The 13,220-nt window shown below is 38.2% G+C and overlaps 1 protein-coding gene and 1 long non-coding RNA gene across 9 annotated transcripts; one reads left to right on the forward strand and one right to left on the reverse strand.

Moving 5' to 3' along the window:
- Window positions 1-153: 153 nt before the first annotated feature.
- On the forward strand, window positions 154-6,444 carry LOC147754742 (uncharacterized). The gene is made up of 3 exons (XR_015316192.1): window positions 154-668; window positions 1,462-1,582; window positions 5,283-6,444. It is a non-coding gene; the product is annotated as an uncharacterized LOC147754742 (long non-coding RNA).
- Window positions 6,445-8,316: 1,872 nt separating this feature from the next.
- Window positions 8,317-13,166, reverse strand: LOC111252506 (recQ-mediated genome instability protein 1-like). 8 transcript variants are annotated; one of them, XM_022810546.2, is made up of 9 exons: window positions 13,031-13,166; window positions 12,274-12,613; window positions 11,822-11,934; window positions 10,909-10,965; window positions 10,233-10,358; window positions 9,994-10,049; window positions 9,561-9,671; window positions 8,929-9,043; window positions 8,317-8,571 (listed from the first exon to the last, which is right to left on the reverse strand). In XM_022810546.2, exons 2-9 carry the CDS (start codon window positions 12,329-12,331, stop codon window positions 8,458-8,460), a joined length of 750 nt encoding a protein of 249 aa, XP_022666281.1. In that variant the 5' UTR covers window positions 12,332-12,613; window positions 13,031-13,166; the 3' UTR covers window positions 8,317-8,457. The 8 variants fall into 8 exon arrangements, with proteins under 8 accessions (XP_022666281.1, XP_086829892.1, XP_022666286.1 ...); XM_086973766.1 differs by having other exon boundaries at window positions 13,025-13,160; XM_022810551.2 differs by having other exon boundaries at window positions 11,822-12,024; window positions 12,472-12,613; window positions 13,002-13,135.
- Between the last annotated feature and the right edge of the window lie 54 nt (window positions 13,167-13,220).

Below are 13,220 nucleotides of genomic sequence, written 5' to 3' on the forward strand. Positions count from 1 at the left end.
TCAGTTTTCGATCAACGCGAACGCGTTGCACAGTGCGTAAAAATCTGAAGACAGTCAAGAGTTTTGGCGTCGACTATATAGCGGTAGCTGGGCACAAAATACGATATAGTCCGGCCAGTTTTCCGAACTAAAATTGATTCGTGACGTCGACGCTCACTCTGACCAATCAGTGGCATCGGCCTCCAGTGCATCCATCAGCGCCGCGAGGTAGGCTGGCCGATTTCGCGCATTTTTGCAAATATCTAGTAACTACTGGCGACAATTTCCGTTTCTAGCGGTAGGACGATAGAGACTAACTAGTTGAGACTGCAGGACGTAGCCCGGCCGTTTAGATGTAGGCTTCGGGACACGCTTTCATCACCAAAGTATCAGAAGTCAGCATGACATTTGGATACGGGGCGCGGCCGGTGCACAACAAGTCGAACTTTTCCGAATGCGAGAAAGGGCTGGTACTAGCGGGGCAGACAGGAAACTAGTAAGCCGCCGTCTTGACCAGGGCCATTTGGGGGTTGTTCGCTCCTCCTTCTTTCCCTCGGGTGTAGATGGAATGGGTGGTATTTCCGAATATGGCAGGTGGGAGGTGGCCCGCGCTGCCAACATTATTATTACGTCGAATCGCTCTTCCCGGAACACTGGCACCTGCCTGCCCCTATCTCCGCACACATTCTGTAAGATTATGTTCGGTTTATTGCGGTGCGACGAGGGCGCATTTTTTAATTTTGTTAAACTTTTACATATTGTATTAAACACGAAGACATTCCTGTATTTATTAAGCTGAGACTTTTCGACTCGGCAGATAACTAAGGTGTTCCGCGGCACTTAAACTCACACGTCTATGGGCATACACTAAAGCGCTTTTTTGTTCGAATTTCTGGCCTAGCCGAACTAAAGCCAAACTATTAATTAATTTTTTAGGTAGTTTGCACCTACAAATTAAAGGCAGTAGGCTAGATTATAATAATCATCAATTTCTTTTGTTAAGTAATATAGTTTTAAATTGTATCTCTTTTGTTAAGCATAGATAGCCAACGACTAACAATATATATATAAATATTTCCACCAAATTTGCGAATATGTCTATTCGTGAAATACTGAATTCAGACGCTGAAAAGAATAGCGACTGCACAACAAAAGTTATTTAATTTGTTTGGAGCACACTTATCTAGCTATACTAATAATGCTTTACCAATGCTTTGTTAATGATAGTCAGCATAATTGTTATTATAGTGTCGCAAAACACGTGTTCTATGCTACCTCAGTCCGTTATTGCTGCTACTATCACTGGCCATTATCATTAAATAATATTTAGTCTAATAATACATCATTTGAGCGTAACGTCAGAAGCACCACAAAATTATGCGTTGACCAGCAACTAATACATCATACGATAATGTGAAGATCCCCAATCCACATTTGTAATTAATAAAAGATTACACGAAAGAAATGCATTTTCCTGAACAGGATCGTCCGTGGCCGAAGGTTGACCTAAATATACTTATGTGATATCGCGAATCGCATGACTACTATGTTTTGTAGTGCCCAACAAACCCTTTTGCATCCGTGTTCGTTACTGCTAAGTTTGGTGAGCATAACTTATTTTGAATCTCACGAATTTATGCGTAACGCCAGCCTCGAAACAAGTTGTCAGTTTTTCTCAAAAACATTGATAGCAAGGGAAAATCATTGAGGCAACAATTTACTACGGTAGGTAGTAATGCACAATTTAGCATTATAACGCTACGGTACTTGAAATGACCAAGTTTATCACCCATTGATTAGTTAGTTCTTTAAAAAAATCTTACAAAAGTTCACGTAAGTTGTGGAATGTTAGAGCTAGAGTTGGCATACTTGACGGATGATCATAAGAATAAGCGGCATTTATCCTGTTTATTATCATTAAGAGATTATCGCAAAGACATGAACCATTTCAGACTAATTTATATCCAGATTACGATAAAACCTGAATCATATTTATTGATTTGAATTATACGAAGTAAAACGAGTACAAGTATGAGCACACTGGCACATGTAACCACTACAAAAACTTGTATTACACTTTAAAAAGTTAAATGTTGGAGCTAGCTAACTGATTTACTAATCTGATTTAATTGGGCTTCCCGGAATGACATTTGCGGTATTTAGTTACATAGTATTTACAAATGAAGCTTGCGTCTGGCGTATTAACCACGAGCCTAGTTACTATGTGACAGCTACTTCTGTTTGTACGTGTTCAACGATCAGATATTACTGGCGTTATAAGGAACGAAAGATACACAACTGCCTCCTTTAACCTGTGTCAGACCATAATGATGCTGCTTCGCGTAAAACAAACGTTTCACTTCTCTTAAATAGAAACGGTGAAGTTCCGGCCAACAAATACACTAAAAGAATTTTATTATTAGAACTATATAGAACATGCTCTTCGTAGATTAATCTTGCCATGAACAAGACTTGCCAACACTACCAACGATGATTACACCTAGGGCTGATGGGTACACCGCTGCGTAGATTTTTTCCAATGATTTCAAAGAAATAGTTAAAGGAGTTATGTAATTTGCAAAGGATCTGCAGATCATTTTTTCATAGATAAATACGTTGCTTCTCCAAATCTTTACCAAATCTCGATATTACGCATTTTTAAAAGCTGTCTTGAGGATTTTAAGAACTATTCATATCTTAATACTGAAATGACGACCATACCTACGAGCAATATTATTATTTACGAACAACTATGTAATTACAAATATTCAACTACTTAATATTCACCATAAGATACGAGTCCGAAAAATAGGGTTGCACAGTCGTGATGCTGAACACCAAACAACATAACTTTTCAACTTCATAATCGACATCAAAAATTATACCTAAACTTTGATATGCCGGTACACACTGCATTTGATCATCTGTACGATTAATAGCGTTATCCAGTATGGTATTAGTAAAGCATATTTGGATATAGGCAATACAATTTTGCTATCTCATGTTCATGATAACACTGGAGCGCTTTCCGGACCGCATGTACAAATTCTGCCTTGTTTATCTTCGTGTAAATTCTTAAATAATCAATGTGTGTTTTATATTTCATATGGGAAGCTTCAAATAGAAGCATGCATGTTGATGATTCTTAACGAATGCCCAATTGTGGCCCACCTCCATTACTTATTCCTTTTGGTGAACCGAGCTAGATTTGAGCCTGATAGTTAGTATAGGTGTGCAGATATGTGATTTACGATGTTTTCTACGACAATGCAAATAGGAGACTTCTGAACAACTGAACGATAATAAGTCGAGCGCTGTCATTTTTTGCAGATGGTGGTCGCATCACCTTCCCGAAAAGCAGAATATGATCCTTTACTCAAAAGGTCTTTTAAAGATAATAGCTCAGAGCTCGCCGGTTACACGGGCTAGCTTTTTAAGGACTGCAGGGTTGTCAAAGGTGACACTCAATTTTTGATCAGCGTTGTCGGCTTTTTTAACACTCGTTCAGGAACGAAGCCGATGTCATTAATGTCGGTCTGTAGAAATTTAATGGATAGCGTCGAAGTGAATTCCCTCAAAAACTGTGTTCTAAAGTAACCTAGAGATATCGTCGTTTTTTCTATAATAGTAGTCACCAGTGAATCGTCGACTGCCGGAAAAGCCATTTTGGTATAAATTCTCAGCCATTAATTCACAAAACGAAAAAAAAAAAAGCTTTAGGATCCTTTATGTAAAGCTTTGGCTCTACAAAGCGATGTAACCAGGTTCCAGTACGCTGTAATTATCTCGAAAATCTTGCATAAAATATGTCTGCAGATAACCAGTGATCTCCTAGGAAAGTAGTCTGGTAAATCGTCGCACATGATCGTTTATGGTAATAGGCAGTTAATGGTGAAACATGCAAAAATCGTTCGTGTGTGCAGAAAACACACAGAAACAATTTGCGAAAAATTGACGAGTCATTATTAAGTATGGAGCCTGTTGCTAATTCGGAAAACAAGTTTAACTTTATGCTAGCTAGCGTCACATCCACACCAAGAGAGCTGCAAAAATCGCTTTAAGTCAGGGCTAAGCGAAAGATTGCACTTGCTACGGCCACGTGATTCGAGACGACTGACGAATACGTTCTCGAAACTAGACACACTAGTTTCTCATAGACTAGGTGGTTTCAAGTTGAAATATAGACAGCAAATGCCAATTTCAGACGTGCAATTAAAACGAAAAAAGGGAAGATATTATTAAATCTAAAGAAAGTCAATAACGCCTAGGTTCTTTCACTTTCGAACAGCGGCCATGCGGCGGATCATCTTCTTTTCTACGCGGAAGCACCCATTTCTGTATTTGAGCCAAATTTTTATCTATTTATTGATCTTATTTCTAAAAACAGTTATAGTTTAGCCTAGTCTTACCAACGTGTGCGGTACGCAATATCTAGTTTATTCATTAACAAGCTGCGCTAACAAACGACTGGGAACAGTACAATTGTTAAAATCAATATATATATATCTATATATTTAGAGTACTATCGGAAATAAGAACATGAGTCTGTATCATTCTCGCGACCTCATAGACATAATGATTTATGACCAGAATGTCGACAACTCCGAATAGCACGGGTTGACTTACGATAAATTCTGGCTGTCTTAATTTTTCAAAGCTTTTGTTACTTATAAAAACACTCTAAAAATGTAATTTACGATCGTTACATGTTGCTTGTTATTGTCAGGGTGTCTTAATGGGCAGAAATTTGAATACTCCAGCAATTCGTAATAACGACTGGTTCCGTCAGGTGCCCAACGGCAGGTGGCATGAAGCCAGAGTTACGTTGTGTGTCGATATCTCCCAGATCTAATATTTAGGCAGTTGTATTAAGAAAGATCTAGTCAGTGTGTACTGCAACCGTTGAATTCATAGTAATGAACACGTTTAAAAATACGCTTTTATTTTGGTTAGCTATTTTGCTACAGCATGAAGGTAGTGAGTTCCAATGTCCTACTTTCATGGGAGTTCAGCTAGAAACCATCAACATTCCTAAGTTCCGCCGGTCATCACTTTCGAAATTTTCTGTTTTTTTTTTCTCTTTCAACAAGGATTTCTCTAATTAATGATGCGATTAACGCAAAATAACATCTCAAGAAAATCCTGCTTTCGTCGACTGCGCATACCTGGCATCTCGTGGCGGTGTCCTAGCAGCCTGAGCTGTCCTTTCTCCAAATGTTTTTGAAACAGATTCTTTGAAAGAGTCTTCAAGTAAATGGCGAATCATATCTAAAATATGCTATTGCTTTAAACTTTTATTTCAGCTCCTGTCGAATCGCAACTGTCAGAACTACGCGCTTATTGGTCCTATTCTATGAAAGCAGCAAACTCTTCGGCCACAGCAATTCACTTACTCTGGTAGTCCGATGTTCCTGGAACGTATTCAGCGCACCCATAGCAGCAAGCGCTAATACTTGTACTCAGTATTCTTGAGCTTTATTCTGCATTTGACACTGATTTTAGAGAAACCGTAATTTTTAGGCTGGTTCGCACGTGAGCTCCCCAAGACATCGTGGAGCTGTTTGCGGGTATCCTTCAGGTAAACGACGTTATTCTAGCCGATGAAGTTACAAAGCTCGACCACTTTTTTTAAGTTTAAGGCTTACCTTAAACTTGGTTTAAAGCGACAATCTAAATCCGCTACCATAATCATCAGTAGTTATCGACGACCTTGCAAGCTAGGTTAAAAAGCAACAGGTGTTAATAGACCTCCTTTCGTACATTGACAATTTTGTCTGATTTTCTACGAGACGGCACTTTCAGCAAGCATTGGCTGTCTTCAAAATTTGCACCAACAGATTTGGATTCCAAATGAGTATGCTACGAAAAATCGAAGCCATGCAATTCCGCCGGAAAAGAATGGTTTGCTACCGCAACAGATTTCTTTCATTTTAGCTTTGAGGTTTTGCGACTTACCTGGGAATAAATTCGACCTCAAGCGGGCAGTCGTTTGGCGAACACACAACCAAAACGACACAGAGGTCTTCACAGACACAAACTAAAAATGAGCGATGCAGATCCAGATTTCTACCGAATTTATGCGATGACTAATCCTGCTTAGGGGGAAAATTGAGGAACCAAGAGTTACGTCAACACGCGATTTCGGGATTTACTATGTTGTCTGTTGGATCCCCAATAACCGGAATAAACGGAAACGACTTGCCGCTACGACCGGCGCGAAAAACGCGACAGTTGTTTAAACCACTCTAAGCGCTATCTTGCTGCTGCTTTTCAGGCGTTAGCGTACTTGTCTGTTCGTGTTTCAGTAATAGAATTTATTCTTACATAAGTTGATGATTTAATCGAACGCCATTCGTAAAACAATGTCATAGAATATCATGCATGCAAAATTACATCCGTGGGATTTTACATAACGCCACTATACAATTTACCTTTTATATATAATATACTATCGTTGGACATAATAAACGGTGCTGATAGAAGTTATTATTCTAATCTTTATTTTTATTTTCTAGATATTCATTTTCCCAATAATGGTCAACTGGTAGAAAAAAGCTAACTTTCTAACTATTGCTAATTGTTGTTGTTTTCTTCTGGTATACCATTCGAACACGCTCGCCCTGCTTGAATTGTATGGTACTGTAGTGTGAGAGAACTCTTCAAAAATGGATGTTCCAAAAAGGGCATTTTTTAAATCTTCTGCACTATGCATTTCGCCGAAGCCTAAAATCTGTCGAAAAAGCCTGCGAAGCATTTGCCTTGGGTACGGTAACGACGCTACCCCTAAAAAAACTGCTCAACAGTGCTTTGCTAAGCTTGAAAACAGTACTCAGAACCTAAAAGATGTTTTCAGCTTTGGACAATCGACCGAGTTTGGCGGTTACCATCTGAAATATTTGTGAACGACAACGGCCAAGAAACAATTCGGAATTGGCTATATGGCAGCACAACCATCATTAACCACCTTAGGTTCCTTGCGTTTAAATTAAAACTCCGAGGTTGGCTACCTCGTGAACTTCCTAAATTGAACAAGAAATTACGGCTAAACGCTGTCTCCATATATTGCGCACTGAATTTAACCAAATCTTCATTCAAAGAAGATTATGCTTTGCATTTAATAGAAATGTGAGGGCCCAGTCCACTAGGAACTGCTCCTTACGAGCCAGACACTTGACTGGCACGTGTTTTTTAGCTCAGTTGCATCGAGTATGCCAGACTATTCTAGAGAACAGATATGACACGTCAAAACCACACGCATCAAACATCACCAAAAACCTCCTTCAAGGACATTGAAAAGGCATCTTCATTGTACTCTATGTTCTTCGGATCTTGTGCTGAAGAATTTTCACGTTTTCCGTTTACTGGGCAATCACACTCGTCGTCTTACCTTCGATTTAAATCGACAAGCCGAAATGTGATTGGAAAACTTATTCCAGGTGAAATCCTCAATTTTTTGGCAAAACGGCATACATTATTTGGTGGTAGGTGGAAGAAAGTCATGAACAACGACAAAAGTTTAATAACAGTTTACACTATTTCCACAGGAACAATAAAACAATGTGACCTTTATTATTCAGTGAAGAACGCGAAAACGTTCTTTCAAATCTAATATTAAAAACCGGCGATGAGGGATTAACCGCTTCTTCGTTAGACGACATCCACATATTCAACACTTGCACGCTTACCAACCTAATATATTCAATTCATTCATATGTCATACGCTGTGACATTCAATATTATAATTAAAAATAATGGAATGAAAATAAACGCCTCGGCTAACAAGTGTGGCCAATCGAGCGGTTAAATACCCATACATTAAAGCGTACGACTAAATTCAAAGGGTATATGGGGGGTTCCATGAAGTTTACCATCGAGTGTAAGAAGAAACCTATGTTTTCCTGTTAAATCATTACACGGCACAAGTCTAGTGTCTGTTATAGTGATCTTCATTCATGCTGGGCCAATCACATACGTCTACGTAAATCTCTAACCATATATATTAAATAGTAGAATTATGCAGGCCTTCCTCAATGTATTTTGAATGTTACGACCTTGATGTGTAAACTACCATATAAAAAAAGTGATTTAATATGATTCAACTGAATTTTATCTAGCATTTAAAAACAAGCGGGCGTCATGCACATCTGAGTGGCAATGATGCTTATAGTTTGTCACCCTTCCATTCTAAAATAGAGTCTTTAAAGGAGAAATCCTTTTACCAACCCGCTCACCGAATTGTCTTTACATAATTTGGATGGCATTATGAGTCCTCAAGCGTTTTTATAACACTAGCATGCCAATAGTTGTATGATAAATAGCCAAATTATAACACCGATATAAAATTTCTAAAAATTAAAGATTTGTTATTAATAAACCTAGTCAAATATCATCCTGTATATGCAAACTCATTATTTAGATATAGACAACGGTATCTTCATCGTTACCACAGCAAAATGTTACTCAACCTAAACAACCAGCTTATGACGTTTCTTCTTTCTCCAGAGAATTTGCACCATTCTGTTTAACCCGTTGGTCTTCAAGGGCTTCTTTTAACTCCCGTGTTCGAATTAGCAGCTGGTCTGCATCGAAATTCTGTGAAACAACGGGAAACGCAGCGTAGTATTCCAACGTGTGTTATTCCATAGAGTGGAGTTCATGCGCTCTTCTCGCGCCAAAATGTTTGCATTTCTTACATATATCTTTTTGAACTAATGAATATATGTTCGACACTAGATGAGATTGACTCAAATGTAGCATAATGCAGGATAAAATATTGCGCATGTTTCATTTAATAAGGCCTCTAAGGAGCGTATTACACATCATAGATACTAACGTGGATCTGAGCAAAAAGCACGAAATTGAATAGCATATCATTAGTAATAGAACCTACGGTTAATCAACTAAATAAACATACGCATAACCTACGAACACTTAAGAAAAACCACGTGCCTGATGTTGTGAACCTTGTCCATCTAGAGCTGAGTTTTCAAGAGAACTACCACCAAGAAATTCCACTGCTCCTGCACGAAGAAATATTATGCTGCGTCGGATCTCCAACGGACCTCTGTCAGAACATGAATCGAGACATGAAATAGTTATATACATATGTATATATTTGAATCTGGGAAAATTAAACTCAAAGCGAAAGGCGTAAAAAAGTAATAATTAAGGTTTATTGGGGCCAAATTATCAACGAATATTTCCCTTTTCAAAACAACAGAATTTTAAATTAAACTAGTGGAACTACTGTAGACGTTTGACAAAATTTTGAGCCTTAAAAGTGAATTGATCTTCCGCATTGTATCATCGAAATCTTAGCATCATGTGTTAGAACCTATATGGACATTTGCGATAACATAGGCCATCGACTTTGAGCAAAACGAAGGATACATAATTGCCCGTACAGAGATTGTATCATAAGTAATTTTTAGTCGAATTTCGATGACGAAACAATATTGTGAGCGAGGGCCACGAATTTGAGTATCTTCCTCGAAAAACCTACATTATATATATATATATATAAAACTGGTGTTTCTTAGAATACCTAAATCTGTATTAAAATGCTGCTTAAGCTAGGTGACCTGAGCAGGAGCTTTGATCCGCGCGGTATATCTTCTGCGAGACAATCAACTGGCTCAAATTCAATGGCACGGATTGTACATCGTCCGTCACTAAGTTTAAGTAATAGGCACCTGTAATATACGTATACAAAAGAGGGTTATACGCAAATAGATGTCTAAAACAGGAAAGAAGTTAATTTGTGTTGACATGCATAAGCCGATAGTTGTGAGAAGACTATGAAAAATGGCACACAAAATTACGAACTAAGATAAAAATTATTTGTTCCATGTAGAATACTCGTGAAAATGATTTCTGCATACAGACGTTCTAAACACCCAAACGCATCTGAAACACTAAACTGCAAAACTGCAATCGGCGTTTGCGATAAGTTTTGACCCTATGGTGAATTTTTTTACTGGAAGTTTTAAAGTGGTTTGGGAAGTCACTACGAACCTTCTCCCGCGACGTATTGTTTCCCGTTCCACGTTCCCAGTTTCATCAGCTGATACCTATGTCCAGCGTAGTAAATGCGACAAACTTACTCATGTAGGTCAGCATAATTTCTTTAAAGAAACCTAATGTTCATTATACATTTCGATTTCATATTTGCTTCCAAAGAACATATAGCTTAAGTCGAACAGATTTAATCGTTTTATGGATCTTCCGAAAATTTTTGAAAGGATTTTACTCGCCTCATTATTGATGTTGAGGGTTCCTTCGAGATGACACAGCTGAGAATAGGCCGATGCGCCTACGTCTAAAACAGAAACCACTTGAACTAGCAAACAATTTTGGAGCACGCCTCGAGCTTTTATCGGCTGCAAATACAAACGTTTTGTAATACATTATAAATATCAAATTCACTTGAACTGAAAATAGGAAAAGATAAGATACCTAAAGTCTTTTATTGTGTACGGAAAGCAGATCGGAGACGCCGAATGGGTTATCTCTCTTTGTTAAACTGACACCCCATCGCTTAACTACAGGTACACCGCTGTGCCAGACGTCATAATGCTGTCAGTAGAATTTGAATAACCTGATCAATATCGTTAAACTCCCCTGTAAACGGTCCCAGGACGTATGTAGTAGTCTCTGGCCGAGAGTAGTGCGATCAGCCGAATATCGTTAGAGCCACTAAGGGGGGTTCGTGTGAAAAACAAATGTTACTAGACTTTGTTGCTTTTACTCAATTTAACCTGGCGAAACTCTACTACTACACTAAGAAGATCGTTTTAAGTCAACATAGGTGGTTTTTGACGACATAAAAGTCAAAGTCACAAAGAAGTAGAAGACAAAGATAACAGATTTGAAAAATTTGCACGCTAAATATCAAATTATTGTGGACAAAACTCGGCGTTTTTTACTTACGAAGATGTTATTTGGTAGTGAGAACAGTCCGACACGTGAAAGATCCGTGTTTAACAACTGCAATCGTATAAAAAAAATAAGTAATTGGGAAAACATAAAATTAAAAAAAAAATAAACTTAAATCAAGATTAACAGCTGCGTAGATAGTTGTCATGCAGTTTAATAGGTCTGTTAGAAAATCCCCAGATAGGTCTAACAAGACCCATACAGGTTAGGCTCCTAATGGGCCAACTTCTGATTTGACAAGAGGTACATACGAGCACTTGTTTTCATAAAAACGATCGCTAGAAATGCATAAAGAAATAACAAAAACGAAGCTAGCATCTTTATTGGATACTTCCATCAGTCTAACTTCGTTGTCTAGTTCAAATGCCTTTATTTAGCTGAGCCGTTCTAGAAACAGAGTTCACTTCTGTTGCATTATGACAAAGCTAAATGATGATCATGATGCATAAATACATGTAGTAAGCTACAGCTAACTGTATCATGTATTCACATCACTCTTTCATACCCATACGTCCGGTAGGTCTAGGTGTCCATTTCACACAATAAGCTAAATGCTGATACACTATGCCTAGACTTGCCTAGGTATTATGTTTGGGCCCTACTACCGCGAAAACTCTTTTCGATCTACAGCTAGCTAAACAAAAGCCAAACGGAAATTCATGATTGTATATTGTTGAAATTAAAAATCATAATCGGTTAATAGTACTTTTAATAATATTAGAACAAAATAAAGACACTGCAGCACAATTAAAAAATTAAGACTCTACTAAATAGACGGATTGCACTGTATCAACATGCATTAAGTAGGCCACATCTATGTTTGAAAATAGCAAACGACACCTAATTTAATTTTTATGAACCTTTGTATCGATGAGAAAGTTACTGATTTACACAGAGAGCTACTTACCGTTTGATAGCACTCATCACCTGTGCTAAGCGGATGTTGAGCAACAAATCCTTTTAACCATTCTCGAGGAACTGAGCAGTACCGAGCGCGCAACTGAGAAGATAGCTCATCTTCTAGGGCAGACCCATGTGAAGCCATTTACAATTTTATGTATGAGAATCTACAGGAATCTATACCTCAGACAGGATGCACTCAAAATACACCTGCGGCCCGAAGCCAAAATGATTATCCAAATCAAAAAGCAATGGCTGAAATAACTAGTAAGTGACAAGAATTCTCTAGTTAGTGTTTTTCAAGATAAACATAAGCAAACTATCAGTTACAACTCAGCAGAAGGGTAACCATAATCGATCGATTATTGAAAAATTGACAATGTCATATGTAAACAGTGCACTAGTTCTATACAACGCAGGGCCTCTTCACTAGTTCATTCACAGTCTATCACCACATACTTGTTTCGCGGACTATGGTGTCTGTGAAGTATCCGTTTATGCACATCCCTATATACATTGCTATTACTGTTATCCGCGAAGTCTAACGAAACACTGCTATTTTATTTTAATAATCAACAATTGCCCATAGAGGCTGTCCTTTGAAGTAAGAAATTGTAGAAAGGTACAATATTGGGAGAGCCCATGTATGGCGGATACCAATTTTATTTCACAATCATGAGAGGGCGCTGGATCATTCTAAACAGCTGATCTTGATACAGATCACGCGGAGCTCGATGATGCATGAACGATGGTGCGACTCCAACTGTGTTCTTTCCTCCAAACGCGAAACTCAACTTATCTATTTAAAAAAGAATTAAAAGACTATCGCATCAGTATTTCAACAGGAAAATGCAAGCCTTTAAAACAGTAGCATGGGATAAATTGGTAATCATACGTAGCTACCAATTCACGTAGCTACCAATTAATTTGCTTCTGGAAATTAAGGTAGGACGGCTCTAATTTCACTTTCTAACACGTATCTTATTCACTGTGTCTACAAAGATACGGTTATTCCAGTTCCAAAAGATAATTTCAATATTGTTAATGTTAATTCCAAAACGTCAAAACGCTTGCATTGAGTATACTTTTTTTTTTAAGGTAATTGGTCCGAATCAATGTAGGAATGTTGTCATAAGTATTTGTGGAATTCTAGTTCTCATAATTTTAAACCAGGTATCAAAACTGACATCGATTACATGACAGAGTGAACCTTTACAATGGTTTGTGCTTAAGTGTCTGCCCTCGCGTGCCACTTTCGAAACAATCGCATCACAGGGCCTCGTGTAACTCCTGCGGCCGTTCAAGTTTTGGTGGTTCCGGCGTAGATTCGCGCAAAATTTAAACCTAACCGGTGACTGATGATTCAGTCTCCTCGCAATGACCTTTCACCCATTGCCTTGACCAAT

This window comes from Varroa destructor, unplaced genomic scaffold (genome assembly GCF_002443255.2).
Source record: "Varroa destructor unplaced genomic scaffold, Vdes_3.0 BEIS01000006.1, whole genome shotgun sequence".
In the NCBI taxonomy this organism is placed as follows: Eukaryota; Metazoa; Arthropoda; class Arachnida; order Mesostigmata; family Varroidae; genus Varroa; species Varroa destructor.

Excerpts from the sequence above, each read along its gene's own strand:
- LOC111252506 (XM_022810546.2), bottom strand. The coding sequence starts at position 12,331 with ATGTATATAGGGATGTGCATAAACGGATACTTCACAGACACCATAGTC. Across the intron at positions 10,966-11,821 it reads GTGATGAGTGCTATCAAACG|TTGTTAAACACGGATCTTTC; the intron begins GTAAGTAGCTCT and ends ATACGATTGCAG. Across the intron at positions 8,572-8,928 it reads GACAAGGTTCACAACATCAG|AATTTCGATGCAGACCAGCT; the intron begins GCACGTGGTTTT and ends GTTGTTTCACAG.